Genomic DNA, 27,077 nt, shown 5'->3' on the forward strand with positions numbered 1-27,077 from the left:
TAAGGCACAGGGGGTTTGGCTTTGCACATTAACCCAGACCTCGACAATAACTAAAGCACTGGCCTGAAGCCGGTGCCAGACTTTGGTCTGATGCCATGCTCTCTTATTTTGAGCCAACAGGAGCTGAAAGGCGGCAAGACTGTTGGGAAAAAGTATTTTCCAGCGCAGATCAACTTATAATGATCCATGTAAGTAAAACAAAAGTATTGCAACGCAGTATCTAAAGTAAAGGTCAGAGAGCTGAACTCTCACTGGTTGAGATTATACAGCGTCCACAGAAGTGCAGATTCTTCATCCGGGCGCTCTCTTAATCTGAACAAATGTCAGCTGGTGGGGCTTCAACACAAATCCCTCCTTTGAGAGATAAAGACAGAAAGATGCTGATTGCTTTTCCCATCCATTTTTACTCAAAGAAGCACCTCACATCAGCAGGAGTCATTGTTTGTGACTGGGTGCTGCTTCTGACATGTTGGGACTGCCTTTGTTTTATTTTGGATTTCGGCTCCACAAAGGAGCAATCAAGACTTTTTGATATTTTACAGCAGCGTAAAGTTCTTGTTTCCAGCAGTTTGAAGTCTGACATCCTCCAGGGCCGGATGTTTCAAATCTTTGTAAATCTCTATCAAAATAGCTCAGCCTTGTTGTCTCTAACTCAGAAGCAGCTTTCTGCCCAAAGTAGATCCAGCAGGCAAAACTGAGCAAAAACAAGGAGGACGATTTCACGTTTCATCAGTCTGCAGCACCTGATTCCAGCACCTGATTCCAGACAACAATGTTTGCCAGCCGAGGTGGTACCGGAGGAGGCAAAGGGGGGAAATATTCAGTGGAAGACCTTTATGGCATCAGTAAGAAGCCAAAGGCGTCATCCTCTTCAGGGAGCATTGTGGCCAAAGCTGGGGCCCCTCGGAGCAGCAAGAGCCCGGACCAGAGGAGCGAGTCCGAGGCCCTGGCTTCTCAGATCCTGGAGGCGGCACACAGGCTGGTGGAGCGGCGCCGGCTGGAGCTCTACCTAAGAGAGTGTGGCCTCTCGCTGGCCGAGTGTGAGGCTGAGCGCTCCGCGATGACATACAAGTAAGAGGAAAAGGGAACAGAAAATGACAACAAAATGATTAAATGGAAACAAGGTGCATTTTGATGTTTGGCAATAAACAGAATGGATGCATGTAAAACAGCTTCAAAGTAAGTAAGTGATGCATACTTTGTTTATTAATTTTTAATTTTCAAGTCTTCACATCAACAGATCAAAATGAATACATCACGGGGAAGCAGATTAAATACCTTAACTATGTAATAACTGATTTTAAAATAATTGATATTCAGATCTCGATAGAAAGAATGTCACTTCTTCAGTCAGCCTATGATTAACTTAAATAACGTATTCAATATGTTATATTCCCTAATGTATAAATGTAGTTGAGTGTTTGAGGAGAAGCGTAATTGAAGTGTTCGGAGTAATGACACAATTCATGGACGGGTAAAAATATATATAGTTGCAGTGTGTTTTGAGTACAGATATTATTCATGGCTGTTAGACTAATTATCTATATTTGCAGATTTATTTTCAATCTGTGACTTATAAAGAATTATCAGCTGTTTGATGAGATTTCAAAGCACAGAAGCAGCTTGAAATAAAAATGCATGGACTGCAGAAACATCTGCTTTTTCACTATGACTTATGTTGATGTCAGACACACGGTACCCGTACATCAAACATTGTGTCGGACAAGGGTCAGCATCAGTTTAGGGTTAATGATGTGTGAATTGACAGCAGGGGACAGGAAGCTGGTTGTTGTATCTCTCACTTTAAAGGGCTAACTTTGGCTATTTTGGGATGAAAGGCTGCCAAGAATCTATTTTCACTTGAAAACGTCAGACTGGGACTACAAAGACGACAAAAGGTACAGCATTAACACTGGAGATATTCAGCATAATGTTGCATATTTCACAGCTGTAAATTTATGTGCATTTATGAACACCAATGGCTGGTTTGTAAATGTCACGCAATGATTTAATGACTTATCTTAACCTTATTTCTTAGGAATGGCATGTCATAGCATTATATGGTGTTTTCTTTCTTTAATCCAGCTCATCCCAAACAGACTTACACAGCCATTAAGAGCCCATTTCTGCCACCTCTAGGTGGCAGTGTCAACCTGAAAGGAAGTCAGTTATCAAACCAGAACATATACAGTTTGATGATGATCACTCCTTGAGAAACTTCAGAGATGACGGCTTCTAGAGATTTACTCTGAAATCTGTAGAAAACCTTTGATAACTGAAGTAAAAGAATGATTTACCCAAATGACACAAAGCAACATTTCTTCTTAGAATGAATGTCCAAGGTGGCAGTACTCTCCTCACAGCCTCAGTGCATGTCATTAAGCTTTAATACAGTAAAGATGCATCAGATTTGAACTCCTTCAGAGCTGCAACTTGTGATCAACAGCTTACAATCCACGTTGGCCTCATCTGCTGAACTCCTTTCATGCAGAGCGAAGAGAGACAGATACTTACATTTTGTCAAACAGCTTAAGAGGACTGACACGTTGTTTTGTTGTTGACTGAACTAAAGCTCAAAGGTTAAAAAACAAACGGTTGTTGAAGCCATTTTTTGGATGGACTTTTTTTCTCTCGGCTGGATTAGAGTTTCAGTAATTCCACTAAAAGCATTTAACAACTGCCTGTCCTCTGAGCGTCCTTTTTGTGGTTTACTTAATGCTAAACTGAATCATTTAAAGATGAAGCAAACCAAAAGAAAAACAACGTGCCTAAATGAATTGATGCAGTTTCAGTGAAGGTAAATTCCTCCAGATTTGCTTTACATTAGGAACACCACAAACCATATTTATGTATCAAAACCAGCAGCTAGCATCTCAGCAAGGTGTTTCTGTTAAAGATGTTTTATTCTCCTTTACTGTAGGACATTAATGAATTCCATCACTTACTGTATTTGACACTTGAGACTGTGTTGTACTGTTGTTAGTGCAACTGTTTTAGTTTTTAAATGAAAAAATAGCAGAGTAAGATTGGTCCAAAGTGACAAACCCTACAAATCACACTTTTCTGATAGCTAAAACACTCCATCAGTCACCTAAAACAGATTTTTTTCTACATCATGATATCTTGATATTTTATCACAGAAGGCAGCCTCAACTAGAACCAGTTTGATGACCTTTATAGTGGAAGAAAATCTCACTCCAATAATACATCAACAAAGATCTCACTTTGTAGATTTCGACCAAGCAAGATGACTTTAGGTAAAACATCATTAAAATATTTACCAGAGGATCTTCTTCTGTAGATAATCACTATTTAAAGACAGGCTTTAAACCCAGCTGTGTTTTTGAGTCTAAAGGTAGAGTTTATTCATTATTTCAAGGAAACTCCCATTATACAACCTGTTGTGTAACACATCTCCAGAAGAAGAACAGCCTATAATGTGTCTTCTTTTACCGTGACACTACAACTTCATCCTTCTCATTTCACAGAAGGAGTGAGTAGATGTTACGATTAATTTTTGTTGCCTGTCGATACGATCACCTCTTGATGTAGCAGACGGGGCTCTGCGAGAAGTGAAGCTCCAAAAGTCATCAAATTTAGTGCATCACGAACTGCATGTTTAAAGCTGTTCGCAGTAATGATTGTTTGGAGTGAAGGTGAAGGTTAAGCCTGTGTGTGTGTGTGTGTGTGTGTGTGTGTGTGTGTGTGTGTGTGGATGAAGATTTAGTCATTATGTTGATTTGTCTGCGTTCCCTCAAGTTGGGAATTAAAAGTGTGGAAAACAGATTAAAGTGGTTATTGGAAGTCTTGTGGCTGTGTGGGTGCTGACTGTGCTTTAACGGGACAGGAGATCATTAAACCTTCTTCTCTTTTCAAATGTCACAGTGGGTGGCTTTCACATTTTCTGACTTCCTTCCTTTACATTTGGAAACGTCCCTGTCAAAGCTTTCCCTGAAAACTTAAAAATAAATAAATAAATAAAATAAAAAAAGGTAGTTGCTAAATCAAAGTTCTGGCAGTGTAATCAGCCCTGGAGTCACCATGGACCTGCAGATTGCTTTCAAGCAAAGTTTCATTGGACACATCTGCTGAAAACAAACTAGCAGAGGTGTTGAATGTGTGTGTGTGTGTGTGTGTGTGTGTGCCTTTTTTTTTATCACAGGTGAGGTGATTTAGAACCTCATCCCTCTGTGTTGTGGAATGAAACTTTGACGATTGACAGTCTCCTGTAAGTATGCGGCAGCAGAGTTTAGACCATAAACACAGCCTTGCAGGAACCATTATCATTGGCCACTAAAATGACACATCAGTTCTCTCCGAACAGGATGTGATGTGATGCATTGTGATATGATATGCCACGCTACTACGCTGCCATGTCAGGATGTGATGTGATATGACTTACAAGTGGAGTATATCTGCTCTTTGTTTGGAGCTAGTGTTACAGTAGAAATTTGGTGATGGGCCATTTAGGGGAACACTGAAAATGTAGTCTGAAGTGACTGTTTTTGATGTGTAGCTTCATGGGTGTGGTAGATGAGAAATCCCTGCAATTGGAAGAAGAAGAGGAGACAAGTGAAGTCAAAGGAAACTGAATATGCTACCTTTTAATGTGCAAAGAAATCTGGTACATACATTGTTCTTTAAATTTCAAAATCAAGCAGTGTGTGTGTGTGTGTGTGTGTGTGTGTGTGTGTGTGTGTGTAAACTCCATAACATAATATGACGATGTGATGAGATGTGTGTGCAACCATGTGATGAAAAATGTAGGATCACACTGGAGAGCGCGCGCGAGAGAGAGAGAGAGAGAGAGACAGAGAGAGAGAGAGAGAGAGAGAGAGAGAGAGAGAGAGAGCATCTTGAAACCCCCACATTGCTTGTGTGTCGTGAACATTTTTTTGGATCCAGTGGAGAAAAAAAAAAGACGAAGAAGGAGAAAAAAAAAAGAAGATAAAAAAAAAAAAATGCTGCTGAGGGAGAGAGGAGTGGCGGCATTGAGCATTTGAAACGTCCGCTCCCCACAGCTGATTTCGGGGCCAGGATGCCGGTATTCATTTCAAATCGGTTCACCGTGAGATTTAGTCGAATAACGGGAGAGCTGCACAGCTGCTGCCGGTATGTGTGAAACACTTCAAGCGCTGAATTCTCGCTGTTTTTGCTCTTAGATGTGTTGCTTTCTCTCTTCTTCTTCTTCTTCTTCTTCTTCTCTTGCATCCAATTGATGCTGCGTGAGGCTGCTGGGCGACGATGCATCGGCGGGGCTTGACTATGTGAATTTGCATCATCTCAAGTGTGTTTACTCCACGCCTAGGCAATGAATAATCGATTAATTTAGCTCGTTTTTTTTTTTTTTTTGAGAGAGAGATTCAAAAGGAAAAAAAAAAAAAAATGCCTTCTTATTTCGACACTGGGTGCGAAGATGCCTGTAGCTGTGATTGTGTCATTGCTGCGGCACACTCCGGAGCTCCTCGGCTCCAGGCAGACACCACCAACCTCCTCAGCTGAAGAGAAGACAGCGAGTTATCAAGTGCATTACCAGCCAACAGAAGCCATACGAGCCCGTGCATGTATGAGGGAGAAGGCCAGCAGTCTCCAGTGAGGAACCATCATCTGTCAGTGCACTATTGAAGTGTTTGGGGCTTCCCTAGCTCTGCCACATCCCCAAATCCCCGTCTGAGGACTGCTGTGAGCATTACAAGCTTCCTGATGGTTTTTGGAGAGCAGCCCTGATGCATCTTGTGAGTGTGAAAACTCTACGAGCCTTTTGCCAGGTTTGCATCACCAGACAGGAGCCGGAGCAGACGGTAGCTCTGTGTGTGTCATGTTAGAGGCTGGACTCCTGCTTGTTTCCTCCAACCATCAGCCAAAATCTTTGACCTGCCCTGTTTGAATCCTGTGTGTGAGCAGCACTCCGTTTGTCACAGCAGCACCAACACTTCACAGACATTATTACTGCTTCTGTGACTCCCTATAAAAACAGCCCCCACCCCACAAAATAAAAGAGACACCGGAAACCAGGGTCAGGATGCAGGTGTCTTTCGCCTGCACCGAGCACAACCTCAAGAGTCGCAGTGAGGACAGACTTTGTGGCCTTCGCACCGCTCCACCTCCCGGGGGGAGCAGTGGTGGAGGTGGGGGAGGCGGCGGAGGAGGAGGTGGCGGCGGAAGTGGAGGAGGAGGTGGTGGAGGAGGAGGTGGAGGAGGAAGTGGACAAGGGAGTAATGGCAACTACACGTCCCAAGGATCTGTCAAAACGAGGGAGGGGTCCGGGTCTCGACAGGCCCCACAGGGTCATGCCCACATGAAGGAGGCCATCGGGAGGCACACCAGCATGAAGTACAGGTGAGGGTGGGGAGCAGGAGTTGGAAGTTCAAGGGTTGGTGGGATTGATTTTATTTAACATTAATCACTACGCCCTCCTGACCTCCGGGTTATCTCACAGGTTCTAGATTATCATAACGAGCAGCAGGGCTAACCCTCTCCTGCAGAGGCTGCACATAATGAGATCAAGCAGCATGAAACTCAACCTGTTTCTCTCTTAGGGGAATTCAGCCCAAATTGTCTGCATTCTACATCATATCAGGAATAAGGGACATGTACAGCATGCAGCCTAAAGTGGCCTGGGTCCCTTTGAAATCTTATTAGCCATCTTAAATGTGAATCTGAATGTAGATTTTTCTCAGATTCCAACTAATTGTACTAACAGGCTGGGCAAGTACACCAGCCAATGCACCAATCCAAAACCCAAACCAATAAGCTCCCAGAATCGACTGATTTTAGGTGCATCAGCAATCACAGTTTGTACAACAATGTTATTTATATCCTTGGGTAACAGATAAAAAACCTCAATCTAGATGGTAGCTGTATTTGAACATCATAAGTGATTGGCTATCTGTCCATTCAGAGCCAGGACTTATGTTCAAACCAACTTCTTGGGCTGTGTTGCAAACAAGCAGCGTCCTCCAGTGTTGAAAAATGAAGCCATAGTGGGAGTGGAACTCCCCCACCCCTGCATTTTCTAGAGTGTCCACTTGAGGCTGGCTCAAAAAACCAAGGAATCCCTGTTCGGTCCAAAAGTATAATGCACACTTTTACAGCAGTAAATAACGTGTTTACAGCCCTAAGAGTTATGAAAAGTTAGGCATAATAAGGTGCGTGGCTGATTTGACTGAAAGGCAGTCGTACCTGTTTTCCATGTTTTTAGTCTTTAGAATTTGTCAGTTGAATGACAAGCTAGATGGCGTGTATCAGCAACCAACATATTCATTTGGCTCGCCTCAACTCCACCTCTTTGCCAGCTTCTCGATTAGTTAGTCGTTTCGATATCACAAACCACCATCTTTGGGCTTCACAATGCTTCTTCAGAGACCATCAAGTGTAATCACTGAGAGTACGTCCATGTTTTTTTTACAGTCAGTGGTTGCGACAGGCTGCCGGTTAATTTTGTGGCATTTCCATGCAGCCTTTTTTTCTTTTGACACTTCAAACTGTGACTTTGCTGTATGAGATACATCTTCTGTATTATTTTGAAGAAACAAACATGGGCGATTAATGAGTCCACTCTGTAATATTATTATTTTTAAATGCTGAGAACTTACACAAAACATTGTAACACTGTATACCTTACATTAAGGTTAAGTCAAAGAGGTTGTGATTTGCGAAAAAAGAAAAGGTAGATAAATATTATAAATGAAATACTTGTGTGTGCACACATACTTCAGGCTGCCTTTGCATAAGTCAGAGAACAGGTAGGATCCCCCAAATCAAAAGAGTCTGGACACGCCCCTGCTGTGCAGACTGCCTTCATATCTATTAGCATGGATGTAAAGCAGCTCAGAGAGTGCGCACACAGCAGTGATTTTTCTGACATTATAAAAATCATGACATTTTCTCTTAAAAAACGCTTACACTGGCTGATGTAAAAACACTTACATAATACATACCAAACAGCCTTAATGTTATCACAGCATAGCAGACTATATGCATATAGGAGCACTGCCTTTGGCTTATGTGTTTTATGCAGATTCCACCCTGGCCTTTTGCTCTTCACCACAGATTAATAAAAAGCCTGCCTCCAATAGCAGCTTACCTAAAATCACCCAAGGACACCAGGCTTTTTGTCGAGGATTTAAAAGCATTTAATGTTCATAATAAAGTGCTGCAGCAGAGTATCGCATACACAGAAAGCTGTTCAAGCACACCAAGTCTGAGTCATAATGTATGGAATAAAAACACAGAGGGGATAAAGAGCATGAGAAGAATGTAATTTGTGCTTGACTGTGAACATTTCAGTTCCCCTTGATGGATTGGAGCTTCAGCCTGATGAGGACTGTTGTTTATGCAGCCTCCACTTACACAGGGTACCTGGCAGCAGTGGAAAATAATGCAGTTATATAAATGTGCATGCAAAAGCACTTGCAACCATCCAGAATCTATAGGACCATAACATACAACCTTTTTCCTTCATTAGGATGCTACAATTCTATAACTAAGAGGACAGTTTTAATGACCTGTTTTCCTGGTAATCAGGTTGATTGAATTGCAGCAATTCTCCTCAGACAATTTAGTTTTCATTTAATAGGATGTTTAAAAAGGGAACAGGGCACAAGATGCAACCTGGATCCCCCCACTACTTACTGTATGTTTCTTCCTGGAGAATCACACACTTACTTATGATTGGTTCAAATTATTCGGGTTGCTCTGCTGTCTATGGACAGTGTCGCTATTAGGGAGTGCAGCAGCACAATGAGTCTATACAGCATATGGCCAGCTCCAGTTGCCAGGGGCAACACCCCAGGCATTGCTTTTAGTTTTTTTCAGTCTTATTTCCTAATCAGCAAACACTGCTGTCGCTTATCAGTCCCCTCTGCAACTGAGTCCACCACTATCAACATCGCCACCATCACCACATCACCATCACTATCACCACCACTATCACCACCACTATCACCACCAGCACCCGGCCACAGAGCCTGCTGGTGGCTGCACTGTGGACGCACATTCTCCATTTTACACTGATGTCACAATGAGCCTGTGAGGAAACAGAAACAGGGCATAAAACATGTCTGCATGCTGAATGAGTCTGTATTCCTGCAGGGAGTAATTGCTGGTCATTTCTTCACACGACTTTGATTGAAGCTGAATGAAAACCATAGTCGAGAAAGACGTCAAAAAATGGTATCTAATTTCAATCCAATTATCCGGATGGCACCAATCATAACTGCTTTTTCCTGTCTGACTGAATGTTTTCTCCTTTCATCCTGCTGTCTAATTAACCTTAGGATTCGTCACGTACCAGCAGGTCACAGATGAATACACCTTCTGCAATTATCACTCCCATGAGCCCCCTGCTGACACCCCCTCCCAAACTCTTAGCGTTCTTCACTCTATCTCCTTTAGTTGTTCAGTTTTACCTAAATTTCTTTGAAACTGTTTATGACCTTTAAACCTGTGTGTGCGTGGGTTTGTGTGTGTGTTACCTTTGTAAACAGCGTAGAAATGGCTTTTTATTAGGGACTGTATTTACAACTTGTGTCTCAAGAGATAGTGTATTTAATTCAAGCTTTAAAGATTTGAATTGATGTAGTACAGTTGAACCAACTTTCAAAGACGTCCAGAGAAGCTCATTTCAGTATTAAAAACGAGTGTTGGTTCATTCAGCTCACTTCAAACTCTTCTTTCTATATTACATTCCTGAAGGCAAGGAACAATAAGCAAATAACTGAATCCAAATTTACAATTTATGTTCACATAACCATGTCGGGTATTTAAAAAAGAAAACAGTGAGTGTGAAAAAGCCTTTTTTAGTACACCTGGAGAGGTAAGGCTGGAAGTCACTCAGGCAAAGTCTGTAACTCAGCAAATTGTCCGTTTCTATGGTAACCAGGCTCTCTTTTTTCACCAACAGTTACCTGGTAAGCAGGTCAGGTGTATCTCAAGTGCAGATTTATCTTCTGCTGTTTGACATTTCACAAGGATTGTTCCCTTTTTTCCATTTTTAGGTTATTGGCAGCAGGATGCAAATAATTAGTGAAAGAGAGACAGAGCAATAAAGCATTAAACACTAGAGGACCATTGACCATATATAAATATGGACTAAGTGTCTCCACCTCCTCCTGTTGTACAAAAGTGAAGCCAAAGAACCCCCGTTGGTGACATTATTTAGAGCCAGAGCTGTGCAGTAGAATCTGCTACTGGCCCCTTCAGCTAACCAAAACACAAATGTATTGTCTTTGGCTCAGGGGTAGAGTCAGTCTTCTCCACTTTTGGGCACATTACTGAAAATGAGTAACTAGTTACAGTTACTACAATCAAAAAGTAACTAACGGAGTAACTGCATTATAAGTCACTCGAGAAAGAAACTTTAGCGTCACTTTTTTTGCCTCAAGACTCTTTCTAAACTTTCCAGCACGTAACCACCTAAAACAAAAATGTGTATTTTTACACTTGAGTTTCTGCTAAGACAAAACAAACAAGGTACAAAGACAAGTTTTATTACAGCTGGGCAGAGCCAGGCTAGCTGTGTCTCCCTGTCTTCCCCCTAAGCTAACTGGCTGCTCTTGGTTCCTTCATATTTAATGAGCAGACATGGGAGAGGTATTGATCTTTGGAGCTAACTGATGTTGAACATACTTTTACAGTTCTATGGCCTCAGGTACATAGGTCTCTTTTATCCAGAGGTCCCTTCAGAGAACATGGAGGCAAATTCAAAATTGCTGTCACTGAGTTAAGCTAACAAACACAAGTTAAAAAAAAAGATCCTGTTATTGTGGACTCTTCCAGCTTTTTTAGGGTTTGAATGCTCTTCAATAAAAGTGTACTAACTAAGCCTCTACTTTATGCCACATGTTAAGTCCTTTATAAAAACATGGAGCTTCATCAAATTATGCGATATTGTAGAAGTATCTGGAAAAGTTTGTTTGTCAGGCCCTGAGTTAAGATGTGTCAAACTAACATCCCCATGGCAATATATAATTTCTATCACCTAACTTCCTGAACTCATGGGTCTCTCAAGCTAACATAATTGACAACATTTTTGAAATTGACAAGGCTAGCCTGCCATTGCCCTGTTCCAAATTCCAAAAGATCAGTTCAGTTATAAACTTTTAAGTCAATTGTGAATTTCCGAGGGACAACCTCTGAACGCTACAAACATTTAGAGCAACAAAATGTGTAAAGAAGCTGCATTGCTAGTCAGCTAGGCTACTTAGCTAGTTGTTGCTATTCATAAGGCTTCCAGTTAATCCTAAATAAAATGATTTGGTAGCCAAAATGTCATTTTTTTATACATTATAAACTAGTGTTCTTTGAATCATGACAAATTCACAGTGTTTCCTGTTAGCGGCAGCCATCTTGGTTGTTACTGAACGTGCACAAAAACACATAAATTCACCCCCTATGACTGTTTGTTGTTGTTGTTGTTGTCCGGACCAGCATCAGTCTGTATAAAAATCTGTATGAACTGGAGGGGGACCAGAGGCATCTGCCAAATCAAATCAAACCTGAGTTGCTGATTCATCTGGTTCTCAGGCTACGACACAAATACAAGAAGCGAAAATAACAACGAGGAAAAGGAAGTGTTAAATAAGTTGATATAACAGAAAACTAAGTGCTGTACTGAAAATAACAGCTAATATTAAGGGTCATGTTTAGCCGGAGCATTAGGCTTACATGTATTTGCATTTGTATGGTGGTATGAAGTGTCCTGACATTCAGCCGTGCAGAGAGCTGCTGTTCTCTAGCAGAGCACACTCTACCACTGGGACTTGGGAAAGCTCAACTTTCAGCGGCTGATGAAGTAATGAGTAATCGAGTCGCTTGTTCCCTGTCAAGTTGAACAGATATATAGGGGTCATTTATTGCTGTGAGACAGTGAGGGACCTATCTTATTACTCTCACGGTATGCTGTTACAGTTATGCTTCTATAAAACGACTTCACAGCCTCCGTTAGTTAATTTTATCCCATTTAGCTGAGGTAATGATGTTTTAGAGTTGCCTCATACATAAAACTCCAGAAAGCTGTGGAAGAATTAGCAATCAGACTATTCCCACGTTCATAAAACCCTATGGACACCATGTGTATTTAATTTGTAATGAACCTCAGCCAGTGATAAGATATGGACTTCACAGAGTGGACTCATTATGAATGATAGTTTAGTGATAATTAGGTCATTTGGACTCGTTGTTATCAAGACTTATAATAGTAAACAAATGGTTTGTGAAGCAGGGAGGAGGAAATCAACCTTGACTTTCAGCTCTTCTCTCAGTGGGTTTTTGAGTTTCCAGTCGACTGAACAAATCAGTGGCGTCACTTTGAAGTCCTGCAGCACGTTTAAAGAAGAGTCGCTCTGTGTTTTAGCTTGATTGATGTGTGAGGGAAAGGACTGGCTTGTTCCTTCACTTAATGGTTCCTCTACAGATTATTTGTAATATTAATGGTAAACACACATTCAGAGGTATGGTGTGTTCATTTAAAAAAGAAAAATGCTAATCTTAATAAATAAAACATTTGTTTTGATTAGTGTCAAACATCTTTTCTTGGCCATTTCATTCATTTTTGATTAAGGTGTTGCTTTGAGTTACTGTTGCAGCACACCTTTGCGCATTTCCTTCAGTGAGGCAGTGAGCTGAGATCAGCGCGGAGTCGCACGGTTTTCTCGCCGTGTCTGCGTCTTGAACTTTGCAATGTTTCGTTTACAGCATCATCACGTTTCCTTGTGACCCTTTTGGAGTAATAGCTGTTTGTGTTTTTAAACCGTACAGTGGCCTTGGAGTGGATGATTGCGTCACATACCTCAGGGGGACATGTGTATGTCAGGACTACGAGCTAGCTCACAGTTTTTTCAGATACACTACACATTTCAGTCTGTCTGGCAGCAGCAATACAGCCAAACTATGTTCTGTTTTTGTAAACTCTAAAAATGTCTTATTACTTTTGCTCCTTCTCATATATAAACTAATTGTTCTTCTTAAGTTAAGCAGGAGTAGCACGATGTTTGAGACGTCATCTATGCACCTGCCTGTCAGAGATCTTTAAGTGTTCTCCAAACTTGTTTATAAGACAGACAACTTCATCTATTCCGAAATTTGGAGTCACTGCTGGGTCAGTGTTGTTTAATCAGGCTTACATTTGTCAATATTAGTCTGTGGATGGAATCAGTGGCCGCAGCAGTCAGCAGGTTTAATCATGGCCAGACGATCCACATCACGTCCTCTGTGCGGACCGCCTAATCAGAGTCAAAGTCAAAGTCTGATATTCTCTTCAGGCAGACACAAAGTCATCACTGCATGGCCTTATGTAAGAGCAGAGACAGACTAATGAGAGAGAGAGAGAGAGGGAGAGAGAGAGAGAGAGAGTCACCATGTGGTCCTGGAGACAGACTCAAGAACTTTAAATATTTGATCTTTACTTAGTGTCTTAACTTGTTCTTTTATTTAGGCAGTGAGAATTATGGTCGTTGGAAGCACATTGCAACAATTCAATCATATTCAAAATAACGGACCCTGAATCCTCTGTCAAAGTAATTTAAGTATTTACATAAAGATATTTTAACATGAAGTAGGAGAGTACTTGAAACGGTTTAGGCTCGAGATAAACTGGCAACTACATTGAAACATTTCAAAATCAACTGAGCTTTTAAAGTCTTTATTTTAAAAGCAGCAGAACAGGACACTGACATTTTTTTTTTTTTTTGAGTATTCATATTCATCCCTGTCCTAACAGCTACAACAACACGTCTGCAGACAGAAGCACTGTGCAGTGACCTTTTCAAACATTGAATTTCATTAAAAACTCCTTTTGAACATGTTGAGAAGAGACATTTTGCTATTTTTTCAACCTCAATTTACATTTCACAGCCAGTTCCCCTTCAAAACATAATTACTTACATTGTCCCGCTTTGGCCTCAAGCACTAAATAAAAAACACACACACACACACACACACACGAATAAGAAAAGGTTCACAGTTTTAATATATACTGTTGTAATCTCTCAGCTGTGCCACTCCTCATGTGCACTTTCAGTTAATGAGAGAGTCACGACCACTAATGAAGTGTTAGCAGTTGATTCGCAACATTAGATCAGCGCAGCGGAGTTTGTGTGTCTGCGAGAGCGAGAGAGAAAAAGTCCAATCTTTGTGGGGCTTTCCTAACCATTTAAAAAAAAAAAAACATCACATTTCAGGAAAAATGTCTGTTGTTTAGCCTCATTCATTAATAATTGTTGAAGAAATAATTAGAGTGTTGTCAGGATTAAGCTGGGTTGATAGTTGAATTGTTTATTTTATCACAGCAGTGCTTCGTTTTCTTTGTTTAATAACTCAAAGACTTGCTTCTAAGGCAACTGAAATAAAGGGATTTTCTTTGCTGTGGTCAGAATATTGTAAGATGGAGATGAGATTTATTTCTGTGAGGTTTTCTCTTATAAATCTGTATTTTTATCAGGTTGAGAGGACATACACTATTTGATTTAATGCTAACTTCATTTATATTTACATTTTGTACTTTGCATACAATTGCAAGAGTAACTGTTTGATATGATGCACTTTGCCTTTAAGGTTGCTCATGGTTACGGTTGATTGATATTGCTTTAAGACAAGTGAGGTATCACTGCTGTTGTGGTTCGGTCTGTGTATGTCATGCTTTGCTCCTGACAGACATTAAAGTGTGCGAGATGCACAACAGAAGTTGTCCCTGTGCTTTTGATGTGTGTGTGTGTGTGTGTGTGTGTGTGTGTGTGTGTGTGTGTGTGTGTGTGTGTGTGTGTGTGTGTGTGTGTTAATTCAGTATGAGTAGTGTTATAGTTAACGGCAAGACAACCAAGGATTAAACTAATAATCAACATCACCCAAGAAGTGCCGTTACAATATCAAGAAAAAAATAGGCTTTTTCATCTAAACAATGTCTATACTCTGGATAATCTTCAGTGGAACTACTTTTCTACCAAAGGAAGTGTTCCATTTTTCACAGTGAAAGTTATTATCGAAAAGAGACGTTCATGTGGATGCTTAAAATTGGCATTCATTACAGGTGAAAGCCCCAGTAATACAATAAACCACTGAACTGAAGTAACGGCAGCAACTTCCACATTGGATAATAAATTGTAATTTGAGTGAAGTGTCCCTTTACTACTCTGAAACTGTGTATACAGCATTATTAACAAACAGACAGTCGACCATCTTCCCACAGTTGGTGCGAGTACAAGCACACACACACACACATACACACATATGAAGTGACGAGTGTGTTATTATTATCTAGGAGTGCTTCCCTCTGGAGAACAGCCTGCTCAGCATGTGTGTGGCATTTTATGACAACTGCAGGAAGAAGGAAAGAAAAAAAAAACCTCCGTCATTTGCACCTAACCATCTGTACAGAGTCACTTCCTCCTGTCTCAGGTGAAAACTAACAGTTAATGTCAGCACAGGTTAAAATGCTGACTACACCATGACGGAGCACCTGTGTTGCCCTGCGCTCTCTCTCTCTCTCTCTCTCTCTCTCTCTCTCTCTCTCTCTCTATCTCTCCTACATTAATAACACAAGGAGCAGCCGGGTTGCTGTAATCACCTTGTTTGGTGTTTATGATTTATTTCAAGAGAGGAAACAGAGAAGAAAACTCAGGGAGGCCTACTTATGAAAGAGCTTCAGAGAGAGAAGCATCTGTGTTTCTGTGTGTTCCTGTGTGCCCCGGCTCATGAGTGCATTCATGCATGCGCGTATGCAGATCTGTGCCTGTGCTGGAGTGAAATTCACATCAAGCGTGAATATTCACGAGATAGCATTGAGCTGCCTCGCGGACGCTTGCACAGAATAGATATTAGGTTTCGTTATATCATCTGCACAAATCCATGTAATAAAAAAAACCAAAACAGGCCACACACACAGTGTCTGTGTACATGCATGTGTGTGTGTGTGTGTGTGTGTGTGTGTGTGTGTGTGTGTGCGAGATGCTGTCGTGAAAGGCGTAGTGAGAGGAAAAGAGCGAGCATGTGTCTCTCCAGACTCACTGATAGTAAATTAGCAGACTGCAGCACTGCAGAGAGCGCTGGAGTTGAGAGCAGGGAGGGGGCGGCCAGTTGTCACACACACGCACACAAACAATACAATCCTCCTTCGCCTTGATACACACACACACACACACACACACACACACACACACACACACACACACACACACACACACACACACAAACATGAAAATTGTATTTTATGTTGCACATCAATCAATAATTCAGCAACTGAAGCACGCTGAGCACTCCTGAGCTCCTGTAATGACCTGCTGATACACATGTAAACGAAACATGTCGGCCCATCAGCCTTCTGCTTTTAAGTTCTTAAAAAAAAAAACATGTTTAATTTAAACATTTTGAAACAGAAAGAGTGTGAATTTGTGGATGCTGCCGGATGCTTGACATTCTGCTAGTGCTGACTCATGTTTAGTTGTCACGCATTACCTCTCTGTTTTTCTTCATGGTGCGATGTCAAAGGAAAGCGTGGTAAGGAGGTGTCCTCATGTGTGACTAAGGTGGAAAACGCAGCTGGTTTAATTAATGTCATTAATTCACATTAAATATATACCAGTGCATGATATCCTAAGGCTAAATAAAAGGTTATAGGTACAGAATAATAAAGAGGTAAAATGGACTACTAAAAGTTAATTCAAAAAGCCTCCCTGACCGACTGCTAATATCAATACTGCAACTTATACAATATGGTGGCATATTATGATAAGGAACTGTAATTTTCAGACTGCAAACTGTACACTATGTTCGTCATCTCTCCCCTCAGCACGCAGGTTTCTTGCAGGTGCTGCTTTTTGTGGATACAGCCTTTCTTTGAATTCTTCAAATGAGCATCTTCCTTGAATAGCAGGAAGGCTGCTATTGGTCCAACTTAGTCAATTGTTGCTAGGGAACATTTTTAGTTGACTTGCATCCGACTGAAATTGAGGCAAAAAAAAACATGATTAAATGCCAAAAGCAGAAAAAAAAACCAAATGGCAAAAAAGGTTTTAAAAAAGTCTCTGAAGTGTTTTTTCTCCCATGTGTCTAATTTATTTTTAATTCCGAGTGTTCAAAGCGATTGTGAGCGCAGGCAGAGCTGTGATTGGTCGACAAATGGTGAAGGGGAGAGAGCCAGATAACCATACAAGGAATAAGCAACCTCAAACCCCCCACTCTGTGTGTAGCATTCCTGACCCTCCACCTGTGTGCTATTTTGACAGAGTTAAAAGAAATGACACAAACAATATGTTTTTCACACCCACACACGGCGCACATATAAATACTGCCCCCCACCCACACACACACACACACACACACACACACACACACACACACACACACACACACACACACACACACACACACACACACACACACAGCGGGACACAAACGCTTGCATATGCAGGAATCTAAAAATAGCTCAGGTCAAGCATTAAAAATAGACCAGGGAAAATAAAAGCAGGACTCGTTGGACTGAGTCGAAATGCTCTGACAGTCTGTCTTTCTGCATTTGGCTATTTGTGGCAGACGCAGGCAGACAGGCAGGCAGGCAGGCAGGCAGGCAGGCATGCAGGCAGAGAAGGGAGAGGCGAGGAGATGAAAAGACGGCGAGCAGCGAGTTGCATTGCAGCTCCTCTGCTCCTCTCCAGCTGGCTCCCTGGCTAATTAGAATGGGGGGGTGTGGGGGTGGGGGGGTGGGGGGGGCACACAGGGAGGAGGAGGAGGATGAGAGCATGAAGCCCACGTCATTTTCAGCAATAGATGCTCTCGTGGTCAGAAATGCAGCTCTCTGTCTTTCCCTGCTCGCCCATCAACATTCAGCTGTGTGGATAATCAGATGTGGCATGTTGGGTAATGGACTCCTCTTCAGCTTATGGAACATTTTTGGACCGTTTACCACACGGACCTTAAAGAGGCTTTAGCCTGGACTCCAACTGAGCTGAGCCTTGTTCCCTCCAGCTGTTTCACTGACCTACTGTAACGCACTGAACTGTTACCATAGGAAGGAGAAAAGGTTGATTGTTCAGAAATAATTGGCACAGGCAGGTATTAAACGGGAGGCGAGGGAAGACTTTGATGCAGCAGCAGCAGCAGCAGTTGTTAAAGTATTTACAGTCAGGGACACTATGGGAACAAGTTACATTTAAAGTTTTTATCTTTTGTCACAATTCTATAAAATGCGCAAAGCCTGATTCATGATACATAATTAATTCATCATATTTAGTTTTATATATTCTCATCTTTGCATTTTCATGGAGCATTTTAGAATCCACATGTGTGTTTTGGTTTTCAGTTTAGTTTTTATTGGATGTTATGCAGAAATAAATCCACAAATGGAGACATTATCGATTGATGCAAAACTGATTTTAATTGCATAAATAAATAAACGTGTTATTAGATCCACAGATAAGCACACAGATCCTCAAATGCCTCAAAAGACTTGCAAATGCTGACACAGAGCTGCAAAAAACGTAGACCAATCGGTTTTTATGTAAATATTTATTCATGTCTGATAAGTGTTTTGCTGGTTTGAATTAAAGACGCATACAACATTTGACCAGACATGATGGGCCAACAAAAGTAACCCAAAGGCCTGGGAGCCTGAGCTCAGGGGAAATGTGATGATTTGTGGAACTTGCAGAGCAAAAATGAGGCAAAAGTCAACTTTAAACAAAAGATTAAGATTTCCAACTGATGACTTTTGTAACATTTCTCCTTGGAAGCAAAACACTTTTCAGCCATAAAAAACATTTTTTTATTTACACATTTCTCAGCATGTTGGCAGATCTACATATGCATTTAAATGTCTGTTCACACATTTGCTGATCTATGTATGCATTTGTTGATGTATTCACACATTCGTGGGTGTGTGAATGCATTTGTAGATCTGTTTATGTATTAACAAAGAGTTCTGCAACACTAATATAGCCATACAAATATTCCCACTACATGGGTCAAAGAAGCACTACAACTACAACGACAACGTCTAAATACTTTATTTTACAACTGTATCAAAGCATTTCCAACAAAATGTTCCTGAATCCCAAAAAAGTGCTTTTTTTTACAATAAATTTTATTATAGTTTGAGATTTTTCACATTGGCATAAAATTGTGAATCTTGTAAGCGGTCAAGATTTAGCAAACTGTGACAACCCTGGATGGTTTAAACTGTAATAATGTGCCTCATAAGTATCAATCTTCAGTGAAAAAGCAGTATTTGCACCTTTTACTGTAGAGGAGTAAATATATATAATTGCACATAAAAAGCATGAGAGGGAAAAAGAAAAGTATCTCAGAACTAGATTTGAATGCAGCACCTGAGAACTAAGTCTTCTGATTATGCAGGATTATTTTGTACTTAACTCACACATGGATGTACTGGATTGGCGCAGATTTTTGGTTTACAAAAATCGGCCCACCCATACTGTCTATTCCTATCGTTTATTCTGAGCTTCTCTTTCATTCTTCACAGGAACCTGGGGAAGTCAGGCCTCCGTGTTTCCTGCCTCGGGTTAGGTGAGTTTGTTTGAAGGCAGGAATATATTCATCTCTGTTTGAACCCTTCAAAATAAAACAACCCTCTGTGTCTCTGCTCTCGTTCAGGCACCTGGGTGACATTTGGATCACAAATCTCTGACGAGGTGAGGATTCTGTTTTCTCTCTCTCTCTCTCTCTCTCTTTGTATCAGTCGATTCCTGAGCATGTTTCACTCATATTCCTTTTGTTAAAAACACGCTGCTCTGTGAGCGCCAATCTCCCTGCTTTCCAATTACATGTTTCAAAATCCCACAGAGCTCACACAAAGAAACTGTAGTAGCTCGGTGAGATATGATATACATATAATATCTCCTATATTGTCCTCCCTGCATAGAGCCCTTCACGGTCGACCTCTGGGTAATTGGAATTTATCCATCGCCTGCCTCTCTCAGTCTTCATTTTTGTCTTCCCACAGATGGCAGAGAACCTGATGGCCATAGCGTATGAGAACGGAGTGAACCTGTTTGACACAGCAGAGGTGTACGCCTCTGGAAGGTCAGATCAAACTTTCACTTCTGTTTGTTTTTCTTCTTGAAGCTTTTTGTTATTTGTACTTTTAGCCGTTTCATTTTCTATGATGTAGGACATCTCAGGGAGAGTGTGCAGGTTTCTTTAACATCCAACATGTGTGTATATGTTGTGTATGATTTCCCATTACTGAGCAGAAGTGACGATCCACCCGTAACAATCAATAACAATACCTGATGTGTGTCTCTCCACAGAGCTGAAATCACTCTAGGGAACATTATCAAGAAGAAAGGATGGAGGTAATGTGACTCTTCTCGACGATGCACATGCATGTGAAAAGATATTTTTTACTATTAGATTATCAAATGTTCTCTTGATATCTGAATAATTCCTTGGTTTATGAAATGCGCTGTGTTTCCACATGTTTTTGTTACTGTTGGAACAGACGCAACATTCAGACATCTCAAGGGAAATCCATATTTTTGAGATAAATGAGGAGCTTTCGCCTCAGAAAGACTATAAAAGGATAAAAATGATACCAAGTGCAAATAAAGTCCCAGATAATAAAACATGTGGGAAATCCTTGAGATAGTTTTCATCTTGAGAAAAAATAAAGCAAGAAATGATAGTAGAAATAAATAAATCAGTAGTCCAAAGTCTATTTAAATGTACCACACTCTGCAGGCTGATGTAATCTTTATCTGTTAGCATAAGGAGTCAAATTAGGACATTTCTCCATCATTTACAATGCGTCTAAACATCCTGTGTCCTTACCAGGCGTTCAAGTTTTGTCATCACAACAAAGATCTATTGGGGAGGCCAGTGAGTATCACTCTCAAAGATGATCTTTTACACACATCATTTTAACGGGGCATCAATAATGTGTATTTTTTTTATCTCTCCTCAGAGCAGAGACAGAGAGAGGACTCTCCAGGAAGCACATCATTGAAGGTAGACTCTTCTATTTGCCTTATCACTATGATTATTTATTTAGGTCCAGACCATGAAACTGGAGTTTATCATTTGTACATTTAATCCTACAGCTCAAATAATCACAAGAGTGAAATATCAGGAAATAAGAAAACATGTTCTTATTACAAATTCCTCATGTAAGACCGCTCTGTCCTTGGCCCTGTACGCTGCAGAGTATGAGGTGAGAATATTACACTTTAGATTAAGAGGTACTAATTAGCGTCAGTTTGACACATGCACGGCTCTGCAGTCAAGTAGACAAAACAGTTACATAAAGTCCAGTTACGTTTCTACAGAAACCAAAAGCACACACATGCATCTATACATTCAATTTACTCAGTTTTCTTGTGATCAGTAATTTCAAGTTATTTTCTCAATATCTCCACTAATTCATCTCTTATCGTCAGAGATACAGAAGCACACAACAAACATAGAAATAACAAATATAAAGATAATATATGAGGATGAGTATTTTGAAAAGATTGCGACACATGGATTGTGCGTTGTTCTGATTCTTATGAAATTTCACAATATGAAATGGTGGAACTTAAGTTTTTTGTTTGTCATTCCTCATGTCATACAGTGTTTGGTTTCGTAGTGAAGGCCCACACCTTTTCAGTAAATTCAATCCCTTCATTTATTTATTTGTAAATTTCATAATTACATGGAAATGATCATATGATTATGTGTTCTTGCTTGGTTTTCTGTAGTTGTTTTTTGTTTGTTTGTTTTCAAATGCTGACTGTAATAAGCTTCATACAACATCATCAATAGGCTTAACTTTAACTTAACTCGTACATGAAGGCAATGGCAGCATGGCATGTCAAGGTCTGGCCTATCACAGTGAGCAGCCCCTTGATCTGTTTTCTAGATCAACAGAAAATCCTGTTATCATCGGAAAAACCAGCTGTGTTTGTTTCTGAAGAAGTTTGACCTTGGGATGGCCATTTACCAAGAAGCCTAAATGGCTGTTTGAACGTCATGGGCCTTTTATTTTGGAGCACAACATTGAATAATGAGTGAACTTGATGAAGGGACAGCATTACTATTTAGACTTTAAATGTCATGACTTGAACATCTACATTAATAACATACACAGGGTTAGAAAATTGTGAGCAGGAGCCATTGACCCCAAACTAAAAATAACCAAGAACTGTTCATAAGCAGTATCCATCTGTGAAGTAATATTTTTATCCTGCTGTTTTAAGAATAATCGACTATTTCTTGTGAGTCTTAGTCAACACAGTGTTGCTAAGATGCTCTTATGCTCCATGTATTCCTTCTGCACTGAATTGTTTTGAGCAGGTCATCACTATTTCCCCATGACCACTAACATTGTAAGAGATTGGTAGAGTCTATTTTTCAGTTTAAAACAAAAGAATGAAAGTAATTACTGTTTCAATTGCAATTTGAGAAATGAGAAATATCCACTAAGCCAATCCACCTTTTCAGTGTTTTCGAGCATATATTTGGGTAACCTGAGTGTCTACCGACCCACAAAATGTGAAATAAACCCATCCAGTCCTTTGTTTGTGGTCTGCATAAGTCTTACAACACCGAGAAAAGTGCTCCGTTTCAAATTTGCTCTCCTTTTGATGTATGTCACAATTCTGGTATAGAAAATACCCTCCCCTCCCCTGGCATCTCCACCCATGGAGCGTTTGGCTTGTGACTGTAGATGTAATGAATTTCAGTTTAGGGCCATCAGCAGGACACATTTTTATTTATCAGAAAACTAAAGGATATGTTTGAATACCTCAGCTGTATTCTGATAGTGTATTTTGTGTTTAGTAGTGCAACTTAGTATGTGTAGGCATCTTAAAACAAAGTGTAATTGAGAACAATGCAAAACATTTTTCACCAATTTCAATCTTTGTGATAATGCTAATGTTAGCATTTAGCTCAAAGCACATCCACGCCCAAGGAAAGTCTTACTGAGAATAGCTGTTTGACTTGTTTTAATGACAGAAAACCCACAAACCAACGATTAAATAACGAGTGATTAATCCTTTAACCTTGTTTGTGACAGGATTAAGAGGATCTTTATCAAGACTGCAGCTAGAATATGTGGACATCGTCTTCGCCAACAGAAATGACGTCAACAGCCCCATGGAAGGTCAGTCATGAAGTTTGAAATTATTTTTGTCTCATTTTCTAAAATCCTTCCAAATATCGTGTGGTAGTATAGTGTTATAGGAGTACATTTTAAAGCTCTTAACATGTGCTCATAGGCTGCACCAGGTGCTGATAACAATGTTTTAATGTGATGTGATTTGCAGAGATTGTGCGGGCTATGACGTTTGTAATAAACCAGGGAATGGCCATGTACTGGGGAACCTCACGCTGGAGTGCGATGGAAATCATGGTGAACGCTGATCCCACATTCATAAAATCTCACATTTATCAACCCAATGCTGCGTCAGCATCTGGCCATAAATGCTGCTCCGTAACCATGACACTCTGTTTCTTTCTATTCGGCACCAGGAGGCATACTCAGTGGCTCGCCAGTTCAACCTGATCCCACCTGTGTGTGAGCAAGCTGAGTATCACTACTTCCAGAGGGATAAAGTGGAGGTGCAGCTTCCTGAGCTCTACCACAAGATCGGTCAGAGATCCTCCCTCTCACAGCTATAATTAGTGCTATGTTTTTCATTAAACCTTCATTAAGTTTAGTTCAAATGTCTGCTTTTGCTGCACTCTTCTAGGTGTCGGAGCTATGACCTGGTCTCCTCTTGCCTGTGGATTAATCACAGGCAAGTACAGCGATGGTGTACCAGAGTGCTCCAGAGCAGCAATGAAGGTCAGTTTGGTTCAACCGGCCCTCCTCTGGGATTCCTCTTCCTGAAAATCTGCCTCAGTCTAATTCTCTCTCTGATCAGCAGGGTATTGCACTGTGAAATCAGTTGTATATCAATGCTTTCTTCATTTCCTTCCTGATGAAGGGATACCAGTGGCTGAAGGAGAGGGTGAACAGCGAGGAGGGCCGCAGGCAGCTCGCTAAAATCAAGGAGCTCCATCTACTGGCGGACAGACTGGGCTGCACTGCTGCACAGTTGGCCATAGGTATGACTCAGGCGAATAACAGTCTCCTTAAACATACTTGTTCTTTATTTATTTTATTGTTTCATGACTGGAGCTCATGGTTGAAGATTTTTTCCATTATCCGATGATGTTTTTGTTTTATTCTCAAATTCCCAAAATTATAGAAACGGGGGAAAGCCAAGGCCCTCATCTGTAAAAAATTGTGAAAGTACATGAAGAAATCTTTCTTTTTTACTCAGGTAGTTTGATCCAGTGCTGGGAGGTTAACTTATTTACACTTGTAAGAAGTGCTTTGATTGAGAAATTAAGCATTAATTAAAGCCTTAATCAAATGCTTCTCATGCATCTTGTGTGATAATTCACTTTGTATTCGGTCCCACCTTATTTGAAATATACTGATTTTGGAATACTGTCATAATTTTGCTTTTCAACTTAATTTAGTAAACTGATCTTTGGTCTAAAATTATGCATCAAGAATTTCTTGACGATAAATGTTTTTATTTGGACTTTGATGTAAAACAATGGCATGTTATCTGATTCATGCAACAAGACATGAATTCACTTTTTGGATTAGTTTTCTTTGGTTTTATTTGATTTTCAGTATAAACTGAGACTGACTTTAACTTTTTTTTTTCATCCCTTTCGTTGCAGCATGGTGCCTGCGCAGTGAGGGAGTCAGCTCAGTACTTCTGGGTGTTTCAAATACAGACCAGCTCCTCGAGAACCTCGGTGCACTCCGGGTACAATGTTTTGTCTTTTCTCAGAAATATTGGCCAACATAGTTGGAAGCAACAGATGTGCTACATTGTGCCTAAACATAAAGCGTTAAAACTCATCAAATATAACAGTTAACAAAACAAACTGATGCCATCTTTTCTTCCATCTTTGCAGATTTTAACTCAAATGACCCCTCAAACCGTTACAGAGATTGACGCCCTGCTGGGAAATAAACCACACTCCAAGAAAGAGTTGCGCGCATGAAGATGCAAATCTGAGTGACAGATGATGTTTCAAGAATCTGAGGAAGACAATGACATTGGGAAACATCGCTTTTTGCTCTGCTGTATACTCAACAATTTGCATGTCCACAGCAACATTATGCTTCCAGTATGTGCGCAGATCCATTTTGCGCAGTACATTTTGTCATGTTTGAAAAAAATAAGAAAATCTCTCAATTGTGTGAAAAAATAGGTCATATATTGCTCACTGCCGATTGTTCACAGACTAATTATTTTCTGCAGCGGTGGTCAGAGCGACTTATCCCTGACCAAGAGGGAAATCTATTCAAAGCAGCTGTCTCAAAGCAGATTTAACTCTTAATTACTCCAATATTACTGACTGAAAAAAAGATAACCCACCATAAAATCCACCTTTACTGTGTGAATGGTGCTTTCATAGGATATGTGAGTCTCCTCCCCTCGCAGCTGCCTGTTATTCTGTATGATGTTTAGTACCCAGCAGCCAAGGAGCCAAAGGTTAGCACTCATGTGTCTAGCCTAACGTTTCCCATAGTGTGCATGTGACTGATCTGCCATGCTCACTGCTTTACAGGGTTGGGAACAATGGATTACTTGTGAAGTTGGTAAAGTGACCTGACTTAATCCGGTCTGGTAAAATTTAAAAAAAAAAAAAGAAGAAAAGAACAGATCACATGCTTTAAAAAAAAACAAAAAAAAAACTTGCACACATATTTTACAAGTACTGAAATAAAGATAGATTTCTGCCCATGGAAACTTGATCTTCATTAAAAAGAATGAATCATGTTGCATAAATTTGGCCTTTTAAATTAAAGTGCATTATGCAAAATTGGCAATCAGGAGTCATTCGTTAGATTTTGAGAGTATCTTTCCCAACCCTGCTGCTTTCTCAGCAGTCTCTTCGCCTCCTCTGTTTGTAAACTGTGCGCATGTCCCTTTAAGAGAGAAAAGCCCTAACAGGGTGTAAATGTGGCATGGCTTTTATGGCTTATGTAGATTTGCAGTGCCCTTGTAAGCCATTTTTTTTACTCTGGCAGTTTGATCCAGGAACCGCGTGCTGGTGGGCACTCTTGCTTTAAAAGACTCTCTGCAGTCTGAAGACACGGCTGTGTGTCCGTCTGACTTACTATAATCTTTGTATTGTCCTTGCTAAACTGTATCAAAAGATGTTCGTAGAATGATCTTCTAAGATTTCGTTCTCGTGAAGAGCATCGTTGTTCCTAAATCAAAGGCTTGAGGCTGTTGGACTCCGTTGAAAAGTCACTGAGCATCTGACACAAAGATTTGGACACTGTGGTGAACTAGTAGTTTTCAAATGATAGGACATAAATGATTTTGTCTGAGTTTATCTAATGTGATATTACTCTTGCCACAGGTCACTTGGGGGTAAGATTTAGCAAATGTACGTTTTTTTGTTTTTTTTGTGGAAGCCTAAAAATATAGCTTCTCTGCTCATTTCTCTGGGAATTTCTCTCTCTATCATTTGTTCCTGTGATTCTTGCACACATGCACAACTACTTCTATTCTGTGCATTTCATGTTTTCTCCCTTTAGTTTTGTATCGATTTCAATAGTCAAAGGTGGGATTTGGTCCTTTTGTGATTTCCCATGAAAATAGCACTAATCTACAGAGAGGGTGTATTTTGATACATGACGTCGTTTAAAGGGGATGCAAGGTTACGTGGTACTGTATATACACGCTTCTATCTGTTTGAAGGTTGAATATATGAACTATGGAAGAACTCCTGAAGGAGCAGCTGAGATGTTGCTCCCCTTTGTGACTCTGTGATTATGTACAGTTCAACTGAGTGTAGCTTCTAGTGTACAAAAGAAAACTTCAATCGAACCATGAAAATGTAACTTTTCCTGCATAACTTATATTTTACTGTCTTGCAACAAAGAGAAACCATAAGAGAGAAGACTCCTCACACTGAATGCATCATGTCTGTGGTATCTCACCTAAAGGGACAAAGCACATAACGTGTTTAAAGGAAGTTTCGTTTTGTGTACACAAATGCTGCTGTGCAAACATTTACATTCACAGATACCAGTCAGAGTCAGATAAGAGTCCATATTTACTCTG

At 40.4% G+C, this 27,077-nt stretch overlaps 1 protein-coding gene across 2 annotated transcripts; it reads left to right on the forward strand.

The window, feature by feature from the left end:
- Positions 1 to 413: 413 nt before the first annotated feature.
- LOC109983583 (voltage-gated potassium channel subunit beta-2) lies at positions 414 to 26,924 on the forward strand. Of its 2 annotated transcripts, none has more exons than XM_065962791.1 (14): positions 414 to 1,071; positions 19,472 to 19,515; positions 19,603 to 19,640; positions 19,952 to 20,031; positions 20,259 to 20,303; positions 20,782 to 20,826; positions 20,912 to 20,955; positions 23,006 to 23,092; positions 23,256 to 23,341; positions 23,461 to 23,581; positions 23,682 to 23,776; positions 23,919 to 24,039; positions 24,670 to 24,758; positions 24,910 to 26,924. In XM_065962791.1, the coding sequence occupies exons 1-14, from the start codon at positions 773 to 775 to the stop codon at positions 24,997 to 24,999; spliced, it is 1,284 nt and encodes a 427-aa protein (XP_065818863.1). In that variant the 5' UTR covers positions 414 to 772; the 3' UTR covers positions 25,000 to 26,924. The 2 variants fall into 2 exon arrangements, with proteins under 2 accessions (XP_065818863.1, XP_020489019.1); XM_020633363.3 differs by lacking the exon at positions 414 to 1,071 and adding an exon at positions 4,822 to 6,339.
- Positions 26,925 to 27,077: the final 153 nt, after the last annotated feature.

The sequence above is a fragment of the Labrus bergylta genome, chromosome 14 (assembly GCF_963930695.1).
Source record: "Labrus bergylta chromosome 14, fLabBer1.1, whole genome shotgun sequence".
Classification (NCBI taxonomy): domain Eukaryota; kingdom Metazoa; phylum Chordata; class Actinopteri; order Labriformes; family Labridae; genus Labrus; species Labrus bergylta.

Coding starts and splice junctions, on each gene's coding strand:
- LOC109983583 (XM_020633363.3), top strand. CDS start 6,023: ATGCAGGTGTCTTTCGCCTGCACCGAGCACAACCTCAAGAGTCGCAGT. Junction 20,827..20,911: donor AAGATCTATTGGGGAGGCCA/GTGAGTATCACT, acceptor ATCTCTCCTCAG/AGCAGAGACAGAGAGAGGAC. Junction 24,040..24,669: donor TGCTGCACAGTTGGCCATAG/GTATGACTCAGG, acceptor CTTTCGTTGCAG/CATGGTGCCTGCGCAGTGAG.